The sequence below is a fragment of the Hyalella azteca genome, unplaced genomic scaffold (assembly GCF_000764305.2).
Source record: "Hyalella azteca isolate HAZT.00-mixed unplaced genomic scaffold, Hazt_2.0.2 contig14438, whole genome shotgun sequence".
Lineage (NCBI taxonomy): Eukaryota > Metazoa > Arthropoda > Malacostraca > Amphipoda > Hyalellidae > Hyalella > Hyalella azteca.
Window position 1 is genome coordinate 1 of NW_025944324.1, and position 18,260 is coordinate 18,260.

The 18,260-nt window shown below is 34.2% G+C and overlaps 2 protein-coding genes across 2 annotated transcripts; one reads left to right on the plus strand and one right to left on the minus strand.

Moving 5' to 3' along the window:
* Positions 1-169: 169 nt before the first annotated feature.
* Positions 170-3,329, plus strand: LOC108672137 (immediate early response 3-interacting protein 1; the record flags this gene model as incomplete). Its single annotated transcript, XM_018159763.2, is given in 3 exon segments — positions 170-304; positions 2,554-2,658; positions 3,031-3,329. Coding segments are annotated over 3 exon segments (252 nt in total). The 3' UTR covers positions 3,087-3,329.
* Positions 3,330-5,998: 2,669 nt separating this feature from the next.
* LOC108672138 (ubiquitin domain-containing protein UBFD1) lies at positions 5,999-17,593 on the minus strand. The gene is made up of 8 exons (XM_018159765.2): positions 17,328-17,593; positions 12,530-12,849; positions 11,957-12,116; positions 10,645-10,799; positions 10,010-10,144; positions 9,168-9,254; positions 8,541-8,642; positions 5,999-7,803 (listed from the first exon to the last, which is right to left on the minus strand). The coding sequence occupies exons 1-8, from the start codon at positions 17,344-17,346 to the stop codon at positions 7,696-7,698; spliced, it is 1,086 nt and encodes a 361-aa protein (XP_018015254.1). The 5' UTR covers positions 17,347-17,593; the 3' UTR covers positions 5,999-7,695.
* Between the last annotated feature and the right edge of the window lie 667 nt (positions 17,594-18,260).

Here is an 18,260-nt window from a genome sequence, read left to right on the forward strand (position 1 = left end):
CTGGCTTCATTGACCAGCTGTAGTAAAAATTACACCCTGCTCTGAACAAAGCACCTATGTCCAAGAAGACTGGTGCTTAAAGATAAATCAAGAAATCAAGATCAAGATATTTCTGATTTGGGTATTGAAGCAAAACTAGATCGTCGCTTTTGATTTTTAAATACCGTAGGTTATTTCTGCAAACCATCTCGAATAACTCAAATTTATTGCACCATGGGGTTTGGCATGTATTCTCTTATTGAAGCGGTAGTTTTGACTTTGAATGCTGTCTGTGTTCTTCATGAAGAAAGATTTCTTGCTAAGTGTGAGTATCAAATCCAAATAGTCCTAACTCCTAAGGCTAACTTGAAATTAACTAGGTACATGATTTTGCTTCTTTTTCAACTAATTGTGTCAAAATTTTTTGCTATTGCATTTTAAATAATGCTTTATTAAGACAAAACTTTGAAATACCACCTGCAACTGCAAGGCCAAGATTTTAGTACCCATTGGCCATTGTAATTTCTGAAAAATTGAGCTAAAGCCATTAACTTATTAAGCCACTACTGGTGTCTGCGTGTGAAACAAAAATACATATACAGTATGATATACTCTTGGCCAAGTTTAGCTTTTCTTTTAGCATTCAACTAATTTTTAAGCAGAAATAAATAAAAAATAGCATTTATTGGCCTGTAATTTTCAAAAATTTCCAGTGAAAGAATCTTTTTACCCAATTTGGAATTTTTGGAATACCTATTAGGTAGAAGTTTCCTGAAATGGCAAATAAAAATGCTCATTTCTCAGATGATTTTAAAATATTACAGATGGAAATTGGCTGTTTTTCTTTCTTTGCATGAAATGAATTGGGAAAAGACCATAGAAACTAGTATGGAATATATCTACTTGGCGAGCCGCGACTGAATTTTTCAAGCCGTGGTTTTATGGATTTGCCAGCCGTGATTCCATTTCTACGAGCCGTGATTCTANTGTATAAGAGACAGCGCGTAGTGAAGTGTTTTGAGAGTCACGTGAAGGCAACAGAACTTACGTAACGCATACGTTTTTTTTATAGTTTTTCATTTCTCGATGCGTCCTTAATGTGTCGGAATATACCGCGTTTACCCTACATGTTAAATCTAGATCCCAAACTATAGTATTGGGTAGAAATAAAAGGCATTTTCCCTTAAAATTCTAATAAATAGGCCTGTCTGCTCTGCTCATATTTATTAGTTTTTTTATTTTTAAAATATGGTTTTATATCCTTAGAATGAATTTCAGTTTACTAATTGATTCTGCCTGCCTGATATATTGGATTTCAAACTGATGATGGAGCTGGACTCTAAAACAGTTTCTCTCTCACATAAACAATGGATTTTTACGCATTTGTCTTTGCATTTTACCTTTTAGTGGTTGCATGTAAAAACAGCCTAAATTGGTCATCTTATCAATTGGTTTTGCTTTAGCAACCACTGTAGGATTAAATTATTGCTAAAATTTTATTGCACATTGCTCAAGCAAGATTGGAGTTTTACTTATTTTCAGACAATATTGCAGCTGCAAATAGACACGTTTTTAACAAAATTGGAATCTTACACTCTGATCATGCACTTTTGTTAACAAGTAAATTGGTAATTCAGGTTGTTGAGCAGGAAATTGGAAATTGGCTGGTTTTTAGAGTATGTCTCATTTGTCACTAACTGCGGTCTTTTACATTTGCACTGCTGTTAGATATTTTTTTCCTGTTTGATCAACAGATTTGCTATTCAGGTGGAAAATTTTTGTCATGTTGTGTTTGCAATATTTTTATTTCATTTTAAAATATATAGCTGCCTTGTTCGCATCAGAATTGCCCTTCAATTATCTATATTTTCTCAAATGTCAGTGAATTAAAAAAAATGAAGATTTCTATAATTTAAGAAAGAATTTGCAATTCAGTTTGAAATGATCAACTACAAATTTGGCCAAGTATTATGCTGGTTTCATGGCATGCTGCAGATTAATTGGTTACCTATTATTTTAATTAGTATTTTTTGGCTTTAATTAATTGGTTTTTACTTTAATTGATTGGTCTTCAATCTAATTAATTGGTTTTAATTTTTTGAGTTTGAAATCCTTGCTTACCCATGCTGAGCTTGTTCATTTTTGCTGATACATTTTAGAACTTTGAAGTGTGCTAAGCATTCTCAGGAGTCAGCAGCAATTTTTTCAGGGAAGGTCTCACAAGATTCATTTGAGATATTTTAATAATTTTGGGCTTTTGGCTCAGATATTGTACAATTTTTTTTACTATACGTAATCTCATTTCCTATTAGATGAGTTTTTGAATGAGTGAAAGTAAAGTGGGAGTTTTTTTCCTAATACACAGTGCTATTATTATTACATTTACATAACTATCATTACATATTCCATGACAATTTCATATACAGTACTGTTATTTTATACCTACAAAAAATAAATTTGGATTATTTTAAAAAAGGTTTTTCTTGGCTACTAACTTCTACCACCTTTAATTAATTTCATGTTCTCTATTAGTCAATTAATTATGTAAATGTAAAAATACTTTTTCTTTTGCAGTACCTGGTTGGGAAAGTGCCCCTGCTGTGCCTGGTTATGGAGAAGAAGCAACTGTCAAAGCACAACTTTTCCATCTCATCCGTTCCATACGCACAGTCATGAAATGTGAGTGGAATGCTATGAAATGTTCTTACTTTCATTTATCTTGTGATGTATACGGTATGTTTTTATTTTCATTTATGCTGTGATGCATGAAATATTCTTAGTTTCATTTATCCTGTGATGTATGAAAGGTTCTCATTTCCTTTTATGCTGTTATGTATGAAATGTTCTTATTTTATTTATCCTTTGATGTATGAAAAGTTTTTATTTCAACCTATGTATAGGTATTGTAATGTATTTATACATATGGTAGGCTTACACCTGCTTCCATCCTGGGAAGTAAATGCTATGAGTGTTAAATTTTCCTAAATTTTTCATCCCTTCATATATTTGCCAAAGTAAATATTAATGTGCAAAACGTTTTGTCTATTCCAGATCCGCTGGTGCCAATGAACATCTTCATTATCATCTTCAAGCTGCTGTTTGGTTAAATTTTGTATACATGCGTTTTGATGGTTTATATTTAAATGATTTTTATTTTTATAGCAAATGATTGATGTGCAAGACATAAAGAAAATGTTTAAAAACTTGTGAATTTATCAGATTGCTTCACATTTGTTATTAATTTTGTCAAGTTCATATTTTTTCCTGTTAAATGCAAATATATCCAAGTTCATTTGAGATGCCTGAATTATCTCGTAAAACCTTTTAAAATAAAGTATAATTGCCGCTCATACGCGATTCTATCTTTTTTCAGCTTATTAATCCTACATCAGTATGAATGTTTATTTAAACTATTGACATAATTAATTTTCCTTTCATTGTTAATCCTTCTTCAAGCAACATTGCAGTAGAAAATCCAGTTTACAAAATTGCTCTATGTCAATAAAATCTTGTTGGAAAAGTATAATAGGTAAATAAAACATTTCTTAATGTTCTCACAATAAAACGCTTGTGTGTACTTAGCTGCAATAAAGACGCCAGGATAAATGATGGCGGTGTCAAGGAGACAACCACATGGAAATAATACTCACATTCTTATTCTGAGCTATATTGTATCACTCTTATGTAAATACAGAAAAATATTCAAGATGAATCTCACGGCAACTTGGTGCTTTCAAAAGATTGGAGTTATACATATCCTGCTGCTGGATAAATCCTACTTATACACTTTACTATTTTCAATGAAGATATTGCTGACATGTCAATGCTGGACCTGCTTCAGAATAGCTGCATTTAATATTTTATTCCAGTTTTACAGGCCAAATAGCTTCTTTTTTATTCTTAAACTAAATTTCCTGAAGGTTGAATCCTTTAAAATTTTGCTGCCAGAGATAACCTTCCGTTATATGCGTTTCATTTTGTAAAAATGCAACTCAACAATATAAGAAAGCATTTTCAACAAATAAGTTGGTCATTATAAGGCGAGGCAACAAATATAGCTGCCAAATGCAAAAGATGATCCCAAATTAGTCATATATGCAAAAGCTACATGCAGAAAATAGTGTGAGAAGTACAGTTGCGAGGAGAAAGTCGTCCCAAAGGAAGTATTGTTCATGTATTACTGAAAGAACATGAAATAATATGCTGGAAAACGCTAAATATAACTTTAGAACCTTTTTGAGTTTGCAGTTATTATGTTCTCCTAAGCAATGGCCAGGAATATCTATAATGAACATAAACAATATAACGCGAGCATTGATTCGCACGTTAACAAGCGTATTCAACAGTAGTGGAAAATAAACACTGAGCTGCAAAGTATAGGAAATGGTTTAAAAAATATTAAATCCAAACTAAAATCCATTTATGAACGTACAATATTCATGGGTGTTTTTTGAATCGTTAATAGTTCCGTTCAACTATACACATATATAGTTCTATTCACGCAAAAACTATACACATATAAATGAAACAAGAGAGATATTGGATGGAATAGAAGGCCAGGAATTTAGTAAATTATTTCATCACAGATGCACGATTAGTTAGACAAACGAGAATACCATCATGAACGTTTGACAACATAAAATGAGGCAATAGAGTAAAGATGCAGAAAGCGATTGACTTGAACTAAAAATGAAAATAGCGTTGTATTGATGAAAGGATAAAGAACAAACTAATATCCAATGCGCATTACAAATTTGTCAATACAGGATCCAAAATCTCGAAAGCAAAGCGGTTCATTCTTTCATTTGACACACTCGTTACGAAATGCAGTTTCATTTCAATATTTTATGAAGGGATGGTTATTGATTAACAGTGTGCCTGCGTTAGCGTTTTCTAAGTTACATTGCAGTCAATGCCTGGTATATTTACTTCAATATCTTTGTCTAATTCAGTCGTTTAATCAATTTTGGGTCGTCTAACCTATCGTACGAGTTATTGCTGGAAAAAAATTTGTAAACACAGTAAAACAATTTACGAAGTCCTAAACCTTACAATTATTGCATTACAAAAATTAATTTAAACCTTGAATCGAGAATAACCCATCTACTATAACCACCAAGTAATTACTACATAAGACAGTAAGCACCAGTTCCTTTCATTAATAGGTATATTTCACGGTTTATACCCTATCATATAGCCGAGCACAATGAAAACATAAGGTGCCTTGTGCACCCAAGTGAGAGATTCAAATATAATAATAAAATACCAATATTGAAATTTTACAGACAGAAACATATGAATGCTGTAGAAAAACCAAGTCCTCAGAAAAAAGAAAGAATGCTGGAGAAATTAATCACTTAGTAAGTTACATTCTTTTGACTTCCAAAATAAAGTAAAAAATTCTGTCAGAACTGAAGGCGAGTTTTGTAAAAATAGACGTGATTTTGTAAAAATAGACTCGAGTGTTAGAGAACTCGACAAAAATTAAGATATGTGCGTAAACTACGGGGAAAAGGAAATTCCATAGAAATGGTAACATAAAAATGAGTATTGGTAACTTGAAAATTAGTATAAAGGAATAAATGGCTTTAAAATGACGCGTCATCGGCAGATCACATTAAGAGGCCAGTCACTTGCCGACACTTAGCACTCTCAGAAAAAATGGGTAGAATTTTCCAAATATTGACACATTTTCTAGGAATAAACGGCTTTAAAATGACGCGTCATCGGCAGATTAAATTTAGGGGCCAGTAGCTAGCTGACACTTAGCACTATCCGAAAAAATGGGTAAAATTATCCAAATATTGACACATTTTCTCACCCGTAGCGCGAGCAAAAAGCCGACGTAGCTCTGATACGTCCATTTGCCGGGCCAAACTGAGTCAGGATGACGCACAAATGGGCAAAAAATATAACTCAGTACTCACTGCAGTGAGTGACAGAGAGCGCATTTTCTCGTCGACGAAAACTTGAGGTCACGGACGGACGGACGAACATACAGACAGACGGACATGGCGAGCACAATAGTGCATTTTTTTCCATAAATGAGAAAATGCGCTAAAAATGCATCTATAATTGCACAAAGTGCCTCTCTTTCCTCTAGAGTGCAGCTAGCAGACAAATACCTTAATATGTTGAAGTGCACTATTCAAAGAAGCGCATTCATTTGTCATAACTTATTATCAGTCAACGAAACGTTCGAAAATAAAAAGTTAGCAAAAAATCCGTTTTCTGTGCATTTATACCGATACATAATCTCTGTCATTAAGGATTTTTTTCATTGGATAATTGATACACAGCAAAAAAATTACTAAAATAAATGATATATGCGTCATACATTTTCATGCCAGAACCAAAAAAGAACAATAATTCAGCAAAATACATGTTCTTTAAACACGAGTCGTCTTTGCATTTATACCGATATATAATCGATTTTCTAATTAGATAACTCGATACATAACAAAAAATTACCAGAAAAAAATGATTTAAACGGCATACATTTCTATTCCAGAACCCAAAATAAACAAATAATTTTAGCAACAGCATCATTGATATCGCCTGTATATTCATCCATCAACATAGGTAGATGTATCATTATTATAACCAAAATCCTTGTTATCGCCTGTATTGTTATCACTAGCATGTCATCCAGCAACATACATGTATCATTATTCTAACCAACATCATTGTTATCGCCTGTATATCCATTCAGCAACATAGACGTATCATTATTTTAACCAACATCATTGTTATCGCCTGTATATTCATTCAGCAACATAGATGTATTATTATTTTAACCAGCATCATTGTTATCGCCTGTATATTCATTCAGAAAAATACATCCATCATTATTCTAAGCAGCAACATTATTTTAACTTGAATGAATCCTTGGTGCATTGACCGCACGTATTGCATGAAGCAGAGACCTGATATGTAGTTAGGCTTCCTCTTAAGAAAAATTACAAGCTAATTACCATCTCATTAAAGACAGCCCATAATCAGATGACAGCATGACCATTAATGAGCCATAATCGCTAATGAGTCACATTATGATCACTAATGAATCGCATTAAAGACAGCCCATAATCAGATGACAGCATGACCATTAATGAGCCATAATCACTAATGAGTCACATTATGATCACTAATGAATCCCATTAAAGACTGCCCATATTCAGATGACAGCATGACCATTAATGAGCCATTATCATCGCTAATGAGCCATCAGCGCTAATGAGTAACATTATGATCACTAATGAGTAATTAATATTAGCAAGACACTAGCATGTCACTAGTAAGTGACTGCCTCGTGATCCTTAGTATAACAGCTAGCACGTAATTATCACATCACTAGCACTTTACTAGCAGGCCAGTAATACCTAGTAGTAATAACTAGTAGGTTACTAGTAACTAGCAGGCCAGTAATACCTAGTAGGTTACTAGTAACTAGCAGGCAGTAATACCTAGTAGTTAACTAGTAGGTTACTAGTAACTAGCAGGCAGTAATACCTAGTAGTTAATTAGTAGGCAATAATACGTAATACTTAACTAGCAGGCAATAATACCTGGTAGTTAACTAGTAGGCCAATATTACCTAGTAGTTAACTTGTAGGCTAATAATACCTACTAGTAGTAATACGTAACTAGTAGGCAATAATACCTGGTAGTTAACTAGTAATAGGCAAATAATCCCCACTAGTGGCAACTAGTAGGCTACTAGTAACTAGTGCCGCCCATGATGGCAGCTTTAATGGCGCTGACGTACTGGGCGGGCACCCAGTAGAGCCAGTAGCGGGAGGCCTCCGTGGGACCCAGCTGCAGGCCCTGTACACAGTATATACTGGTGAGTGTTATACATGTAATATGCAATATATACAGGTGAGTGTGATACCTATACCTAATATACAATATGAATATATACAGGTGAGTGAAATACATTTAATACATAATAAAATAAAAACATAACAATACACTGTAATAAAAATATGTAAATATCAATGCTAATAAAACTGTGTCAGACAGTGTGTTCATAATGAATGTACAGTCTACCGTGTGTGACTTAACTAACAATAATGTATTAATAATGCACCGTATTAAAAATGAATATCAATACGAATAACACGGTATATGTCTTTACAAAGAACAACGTAATAAAAATATACCGTATTAAAAATAAATAGCCAGAGAAATAACACTGAACCTACCATACAAGGCTGTGTGTTATTACATTATATACATTACACTAAAATATGGTGCTCAGGGATATGGTACTCAGGGATATGGTACCTACCTTAATATGGTACTCAGGGATACAGTACCCACCATAATATGGTACTCAGGGATACAGTACCCACCATAATATGGTGCTCGGTGATATGGTACCTACCATAATATGGCGCTCAGGGATATGGTACCAAACCATAATATGGTACTCAGGGATATGGTACCTACCATAATATGGTACTCAGGGATATGGTACCAGGGATATGGTACCTACCATAATATGGTACTCAGTGATATGGTACCTACCATAATATGGTACTCAGTGATATGGTACCTACCATAATATGGTACTCCTCTCTGCCCACAATAGGTTCGGACACAACATTTCTGATGCTCGCCATGTTGATCTTCTCGGTGCGCTGCTTGGTGCCTAGCCACACCTGCAACATTGTTAACTGGTTATTTATCCTAATTATGATGATAATATTAATATATATTGATTTAAATATGAAATGTTTAATACTGATATATAATGTATTAGTGCACAGTTTGGTACCTACCTAGCCACACCTACAATATACACGAATTAATATCTTTACATATAAACAACTCAATAAATAAATTTTATCTCATGAAGCGTTGATTGTAACATAAAATCAACTTGTGTGCAATCAGGTATAGCATGGAACCTATTATAGATCACCTGCATATAAATTGTAAACAATAATTCATAATATTGAAGCATACGCGTGGAAATGAAAAAATTAGTAGCACTCATATTGGCATAAAAAAATTATTTATATTATATTAATAAAAAAGAACTGTAGCACTCGAAGTTGTATCAATAAGAAAAATATATAACACTCATATTTTATGGAATTATACATACATGGATTCACATTGTAACATTGTATGGAGTACAACATTCAAAGGCAAGAGTTTGATGCACAAGTTGCAGCACTCACCTGATCAAGTTCAAGTTTGAACGTAAGTCTAACTTTGCCCCCCAACTTGTTGAGCATCCCGGCTATGGGGTGAGGGGGGAGAGGCTCCTGGTGAGAAATATGTAATCAGTTAATTAATAATATGCAGCTAATTAATTAATTAATAATTCAACTACCGGTATTTAATTATCAATTTAATTAATTAATTAATAATATGTAGCTATTTAATTGATAATATGTAATTAATTATCAATTAATATTTAAATAATTAATTTTAAATAATTAAATTTAATTAATAATTTAAATAATTAATTAAATGTAATTATGGTAGGTATTGATAATAATATAATCTATAATGTAATTATGGTATAATCAATAATAAAGTAATGTTTCCAATAAAACTATAGCTATTTGTTCTATACCGGTATATAAGAACACGAATAAGACCTATAAGGTGCGTATATCAGACTATAATATTGCTCAAGAATAATAGAGATTCTCGCTATAGACTCATATATATTTATCTAAAATATATTCATCGCTATATACGTTTTCAATATCGATATGGTGAATTTTCTTGGCGTTTTCTTTGCTTTTAAATTCCTTGTCATCTAAAACATAAAACATTGCAGATGTTTTTTTTAGTACACATAAAAGAAGCAATGCTTCAAGTACACACAAAAGTAGCTCAACTTCATGTACACACAAAAGTAGCAATGCTACAAGTACACACAAAAGTAGCTCAACTTCATGTACACACAAAAGTAGCAATGCTACAAGTACACACAGAAGTAGCAATGTTCCAAGTACACACTATTGTAGCTATGCTATGTAACCAGACTTCATGTACACGCAGGACGTACATGTCTGTCTTTGATACCAGGATGTACGTCGTCAGGAGGCCCTTTTTCTAAGGCTTTCTGGTGGATCTTTTGGGTGCTGAGGGAGGAGCTGCTGCTGGGGGCGCTGCTCGTGCTGCTGCTGCTGCTGCTTGCCGTCTGGAAAAGAAATTAGAATTAAATAGCCGCGCCAATAAAAATACATTGAAATTCCATGACATTAAACATGTGGTTTTAAAAGAACAAAATAGGCTAACAAATGAGATTAATTTCATGCATGTTATTGTAATTAAATGGAGGCAGCAATAAAAATACACTGAATAATCATGGCACTAAATATATTGTTTGCGACAATAAAAATATACTGAATAATCATGACACTAAATATATTCTTGTAAATATACCGTACCACATAGGTTAACAAATGAGATTTAACTTCATGCATAATTATGCAAATGAAAATATTTTGTCTAAAATGATACAGCAACACAGATTATAAATCTAACATGTCAATAAAAGGATGTATTGTTATTACCTATATAACATTTATTAATAGAATTTTCGGGCATCAATTATTAAATATATCATCATTATAAATATATAATCATCATAAATAAATTACTATCATAAATAATCATCATAAATCACTGATGACTGACAGCAGAGAGCTTGTCCACTTTGATGGTGATGACTTCATCAAACTTGGAGCCTACAACCAGAACCTTGGTGGTCTTGGTGACACCGAGCTCAGCCAGCGTCTTGTCGTTACCAGCCAACCCCTTCACCATCACCTTCTGCATTGATGGTATTACATCTGCAAATAAATATAACTCAGTACTTCACCATCACCTTCTGCATCGATGGTATTACATCTGCAAATAAAAATAACTCAGTACTTCACCATCACCTTCTGCATCGATGGTATTACATCTGCAAATAAAAATAACTCAGTACTTCACCATCACCTTCTGCATTGATGGTATTACATCTGCAGATAAATATAACTCAGTACTTCACCATCACCTTCTGCATTGATGGTATTACATCTGCAGATAAATATAACTCAGTACTCACTGCAGTGAGTGACAGAGCGCGCATTTTTTCATAGACAAAAACTTAAAGTCACGGACGGACAGACAGACGGACGGACGGACAGACGGACATGGCGAGCACAATAGCGCATATTTTCCAGAAATGAGAAAATGCGCTAAAAAGTCTAGTATAAATAAAATTCGATAGTATAACTAAAATTCAACAATAGTCAAATATTTTGTCAAATATTAATAATAAAAAATAAATGCAATAGTCAAATTTTTGAGTGTTTATGAAATATTCCAGTCCACTTCTGAATCTAGGGCATGGAATTTGTGAAATATGTGAAAGGTTAGACAAGCATTAAATATGAAGCATAAAAATGTGAAAGATCAGACTAGCATGGAACTCATAATGCAGGTCATTTAATATTTTCTAAATGACAACGGACTGAAACTTTACAAAGAAATTATTTACAGTTTACAATTATTATTTACTATGTATATTCATTCAACTATTAACAAGCAAGAAAAACCATGCTACATATTAAGGATTTGAAAATGCTTTTCCACAGAAATCTAAAGCTCATGCATGGTCAACTATAGCAGAGCTGCCACCTTTTAGTACTGCCTGTACCTGACCACCTCTTAGTGCTGCCTGTACCTGACCACCTCTTAGTACTGCCTGTACCTGACCACCTCTTAGTCCTGCCTCTACCTGACCACCTCTTAGTCCTGCCTGTACCTGACCACCTCTTAGTACTGCCTGTACCTGACCACCTCTTAGTCCTGCCTGTAGCTGACCACCTCTTAGTCCTGCCTGTACCTGACCACCTTACTCTTACTCTTACATTGCTGTTTTACTTATTTGATAAAATGGTCTCTGAGGAAGACCTAATTCCAATACAAACACCTTTTTTATTAAATAAATTCAACTCACCTATCATAGGAGCCAGATGCTGTTTGAGTTGTTGAATGGTGCTGGATGCTGGTAATTCTACATCATATTTTTTTCTATTGAATATAACTTTGAAGGCTATTTTCTCTTCTGATTCTTCAGGTGCTACTGAGGCAAGGGTATCACTTCTACTTGCTGACTTCTGGAATTATAAAACAAACCATGAAATCACAATAATAAATTTCATATAATACTAATAAGTCATTTTCACTTTAAATAGCAGAAACAAAGGATGAAAAGGTTTAAATTTTTAATTACATACAATGCAACAGTAGAGATATTATTTTTGTAGGTAAGGCTTGAATGCACGCACGTTCACTATTTGAATTATAATAGCTTCACAGGAAATAATTATGAGAAAATAAAATATATGATGGTGTTGATTATAGTTAGGAATACCACTAGGTATAGAAAAGTAAATTATACAATTTGTTTAGAACACAGATAATTAGCTAGGAGCAAATTAAGCTATGTTAATATTTTTATCAAAAAAGACTATGTTATCTTGAAGAAATAACAATGAATGACTTATATACCATGGAAAAAATTTCATACCTCATCTGTTTCAGAATCTGCGGTAGGCTTCTCCTGACTTGACTCAGGTGGGTCATTTGTTTCCATATCAGCAGAAGACTCTAATCTACAGCAGCCTTCATTTGAAGCTGGAGAATTACTAGAGTCTTGTCTGTCTGCATTAGCGGAGCTTTTGTCACTGGAACTTGCTACAAGTGATGGACTGTTCTCCATGTCCGTGGTGCTGCTGGTTGTTGCAGGAGACGGGGGCTCGGGACTTGTCGTGGTTGTTGCAGTCGTGTGATTTGATTTGGAGCCACACTCTGTCGGCTTCACTTCTTCAGCTAGTTGTAGGTCAACGTCTGGAATTTGATAATATCACAGTTTTGAATATAAATGTCTTGAGCTTATTAAACAAAAAATTTTAAGATTGAATTTAAATTAAAGTTGGTTGAAGCTAAGCATATTAAAAAGAAAAATTTCTGAGACTGAATTTCAATTGAGAGTGGATTGAAGCTAAGCATATTATAAAGCCAGAATGTTGGATCAAAAATTATAATTTTAAACTGAACTATTTTATGATTTATTGCAAGATAGGATGTTGTTTATAGATACGTACATAAAACATAAAAATACTGATCATTCATTTGGTTTATTTCATTGTCATTGTTCAATGTTTATTGATGATAAGTTTAGATGCATTACACAATGCCATCAAACAATACAGAAAAATTCAGATTTTCAATAAATACCACTGCTACCAAATCATATATACTGCCAAACGGGGTAATAAGGGACAGGCGGGGTAATAAGGGACAGTCCTCTGACATTTTGTAGAAATGTTGTAGCAGCAAAACTAATTAAAATATTGCAAAACAAAAAATAGTAGCATGAAGTTCAATATTTTTCCTATCTATGTAGCATAAAGCAAGTTGGGAAATCATACATTTACTACCTCTAATAAATCCTTGAAAAAAAGTGTGAAAAGTGAGATTTTGAAAAGTACCTCTGCTAAGGTCTGTAGCAAGAAAAATATTCTCCATAATAAAAATTTTTACTTACATAAAAGTTGCACACATGTGTTGGCTTAAAAATGTGATTGACAGAATTAGCATATCTCATTCCAGAAAAAATGGCAGCCATTTCCGCATGATGGGGTAATAAGGGACACCTCTAAAAACGCATTTACAGTAGAGCCTTGCTTAGCAAAGGCTCTAGTTAACAGAAAAATCAATTAGCAACAAAGAATTTTGATCAGATTTACCTTGCTCAGCAAAAAAAATTTCACTCAACAGAAAATTAATGCATCATCAGTCATAACAAAGTTGTGCATAGAATGTCGTAGATAGAATTGTTCACTGGGCAACACAGAATGAAAAAGTAATTAACCTAAACTATGATATTTTTCTCAAAAAATATGATGGTTGACACTAAAAAAATACTTTGTGTTTCAGGTATGTTTTTTACAATATTTTTTTTTACAGTGAATTCATGCGACTCAATTAAAATGATGCGAAATTACAAGCCGTCCTGTAAGCTTACCTACAGAAGAAATTATACATGGCTGCTGATATGAAGCTTGCAGTGGACAAGGTTGTTGTAAATGCTCAATGGCATGTTCATGGATATGTTAATATCACATCAATAATACAGTAATGTAGTAATATGGTAATATCATCTCAATATAGGAAAAACAAGTAAAAAATCTCAGAAAATGTTATTTATTCTACATCTACATCATTCACAAAGGGAGAGGAAGACTTCAGAATACTGTTAGTAATGGACGAGTACACTTTGCATGCTTCAAACATTTTAAAATTGAGTTTTATTTCAAGTGTTCCTTATTACGCCGTTCCCATGGCTAGTTCAGGAGGCTTTCATTTTGCGTCTGGCACCTTATGAATAGCATATGGAATTTTTTTCAGAGATGCCATACGATAGCCCTCGCAAATACCTTTAAAATGAGCCTAAACTTGTTTACGAAATGTTTCATGGTAAGAAGTTTTTAAGGAAAAAATCTCAAAACCATCCCTTATTACCCCGTTTGACTGTAGCTATATTAACACGTTGACTACGTATTGGTACATATGCGTACCACGAAATGTATTTATCCAGGAGGTAGTGGTACAAAATTCAGGTTGCCTAAAATCGGCCAAATCCGAGAACAAAAAAGGCCAAAAAAGGCCGATAATTCAATGTATACTGGTTTATTTGTAGGTTCCGCTATAAAAATTCCATTTGATTTCTTTTTGCAGTATTTAAAATTTAATTAGGAAGTACCCCTATCATAAATTTTAGCCGGCCAAAGCAATTGAGAAAAACTAAATCACGGAATTTGTACGGAAAAAATGACCGTCTGGCAACCCTGCTTAAAAAAAAGTACAAAAAATGAAATAATTGTACAAGATGAAGCAATCGTAGTCAACGTGTTAATATAATTTTACTTGATTTGAAAATTCACAACTTTAAAGTTATGTACGGTAGGTATATTAATTAGAAAAATAAATTGGTAATTCTGTAGTTTAGTACCATAATTTTCCTAAAATATTATGTATCCAAAACAAATTTTTTTTCTTATTCTCACTGTTGACCTCATTTCAAACAGCAAGCAATTGCTAAGTTTACTCCAAAGTAGAAAATTAGCCAGAAGCCTTAACTTAAAAATCAGACAAAAAAGCACACAAATCTGGCCATTTTTACCCTTTTCTATGGCTTTTTCCAATTTCGTCATAAGTAAGAAAAACTACCTATCTATTTTAACAGGCAATTTTTAAAAATCACCTGTGAAACAATGGTTTTCATCTGCCATTTCAGGAAACTTCTGCCCATTATTCCAAATTTGTGCCTCAACAGGCTGCAGTTGGAGAATATATACCTACCTATATATCTACATTACAAATCACAACTAACATAGGTACATGCCAATAATATCATGGACCTAGAATAATAGTAGTAGTGGATTAGTGGTATAATGGTTTCCTAGCACATCAGCATTCAGTTATTGAGCTATTTTTGCACCAGAGGTCAAAAAATAATATTGCAAGCAAGGGGGAAGGTCTCAATTATTCAAAACCTCAAGTTAATTGTCATTTGTCACCCACAAGAGGCAGAAGGTTTCAGATGTCCAGCCCAGTGAGCCCGCTGCAGCTGGCTTGAAAGAAGCAGCGTTAGCATCTCAAAGAGACGAAGTGACAAGGAGGGACAGGTGAAAAGCAACAGCAACTAAGACACTGCAACAACAAGAGGTTGCTTATACAGGACGTCAGCTGCCCGCACAAGAGAGACAGAGAAGGGAAATGTAAGGAATCCTACTGCTACCTACATATTAATTTGACCCCGCAACTGAGACCCGCAGTCAGACACTGCAAGCTCAGCAGTGGGGCGCTCAGGAACAATCTTCCAAGGAGCACAAAATTTCATAGGACTTCTGATGAGCACAGACACATGTCAGAAGTCCCCACTCCCCTGGGCAATAGTGGCAAAGCAGAGAGTTTTTTAGACTCTCCCTCAAGTTCAATTTTAAGTACTATAAGTAATAAGTAGACCAGTAAAGTATCATGAATACCGTAAAATGGGGTAACTTTGACCACTTTTTTTTTCAAAATGATGCCATTTTTTTACTAGATAAGTTAAACTTAAATTGAAACATGCAAAATACAGGTCTATACTCTAGCTTCACTCACCATAAATTGCTGGCTCCTTTTTACACTGTAATTTTAAGTCTTGGTGCAGAATTCGCCTAACTGTGCGATCGGAAATTCTAAGCGCAGATGCATGTTTTCGTGCGGATCGCTTAGGTGATTGCAAAACCGCCTGCCTTACTCTCTCGACATTTTCTGGCGTCCTAGTGGTTTTGGAAGGAACTAGAAAAGTACACAGAGACTGCGAACGCGCGCTCCTCTCTCGACCACTGCATGGTCGCAACTGAACTGAGTGGACGAAAAACTTCATAGCCCGCGCACCATATTGCGCATGGCGCCACCTTCCTAGGACTAATGGCCGCCACGTGGCGCGCAATTCAAATAAGTAAGTTCCCGCGCCGCACCCTGTAGGACTAAAAAATTAACTTGAGGGAGAGTCTAAAAAACTCTCTGCTTTGCCACTATGGACTGCGGTACCGTAATGGCATAGCCTATTTGATGAAAAATATAAGAAATGTTTCAAATTTTCAAAATAGGGCTACCGGTACCTAACAGGCTAACATGAGTTTATGGGCTATGGCTCAAAACTTTTTTCAAAAAAGCTTGTTAAATAAAAGTGCATTTAGTAGAAAAAATATTAGGATACCGTATTGATTTAGCCGCTACCTACCTATTCTGGCTATTCACATAGAACTTTAGAAATATTATCAAATATATTAGTTAAATATAGTTTAAACATATTATGCAAATTTTAATTCAGGAATCAGGAGTAGTTTCTGACTCAAATTCAAAACCATTCATTAGGCATACCTACCTATTTAGGTATCTACACAAATGAATCCATCTTCTGATATTTCTCAGAGAATTCAAGTTATGGGCTACTTTAGGTATGAAAAAATAATATCTCCCAATCTCGGCACGTTTATTCTATTGATGAAAACATTTACATAGTAACATAGGACTGATTGGATCATTCACATCAAACAATTCACATAAGAGTCTCATGTCATGTCATAGAAGATTAGAAGGAAGTCTCATGTCATGTCCGAATCCGATACAGTCCGAAGTCGCAATTCGTAACGTAGTATACAGTAACTAGTACAGGCTACTAAGGCCTACGCCCTACTATATGCGTATAGAGGTGAATTCAAGTATAGACTATACATAGAGTTAAACTCTAGTGTAATTTTCTTACTTACCAGCGTCATCATTAGCCATTGTGAATTTTTGTGATTAACTATTCAGTATACTAAAGTCTATTCTACGAGGCAAAATGTTTGGATTACGACTTTCAATTCCTCATGAATGGTTCGTGGCAAACAAGTTTTCTGACACAGCTGTTTACAACAGCTCAACTCAAAGGCGCCTCAGTGAGGTATTCTGTCGTCACTAATTTGTAAGGTACAAGTGATTGCTGTGCACAAGATTCGGCCAACACTGCATTACTTAGATATTCACATTTTTTTATTTATACTGAAGTATGCAGAAATTTTTTTAGGACAAAACTGATGTAAAAGAAGAAAATTAAATTTACTAAGTATTTTTTGTGTAGAGAGTAAGGTTTTGTGAAATATCGCATATCGTGAACGCAAGCATAAGGGCCAGCAGGTCAGTCAGGATGCAAGTTCGTCAGCAGAACTCGCAGCAATCACACTGTGTACCTTATTCGTTCGTCTCTTGCTCAAGAATTGATTATTGTGAAATGTGAAGCAACATTATCTAGTATTCTATAGCGCGCAAATAATTTTTAGGAAACGATCGATTTCGTTGAATGCAGTATAATTTTTCGAGAAATTAAATATCAGCCCGTAATAAAATGATAGGCTTTGTTATCAGAATTCGTCTAGCCTAGTATGTTGATTCTGACTTCAGAGTTATGCAGAAGTTTTGTTTTAGTGACTCAGATATTGTCATGGCAGACATGGGCACATGGCTCAAAATTCTCTTAGGAAAAACCTCTTACGCAATGCAATTTCCTTGTCGAGTTTGTACCAATGTACTCATACTTCATAGTATAGAGTGTAAACTGTAAAGTGGCAGCCTTAGTGTGGCGGACGGCGGTTAGTCTTAGTAGGCCTAGTCGTTAGTGGCTATACTACAGAGTACAGACTATAGTGGAATATTGCAGAAAA

Excerpts from the sequence above, each read along its gene's own strand:
- LOC108672138 (XM_018159765.2), bottom strand. Across the intron at positions 12,117-12,529 it reads CAGATTCTGAAACAGATGAG|AAGTCAGCAAGTAGAAGTGA; the intron begins GTATGAAATTTT and ends TTATAATTCCAG. Across the intron at positions 10,800-11,956 it reads GCATCTGGCTCCTATGATAG|ATGTAATACCATCAATGCAG; the intron begins GTGAGTTGAATT and ends ATTTATTTGCAG.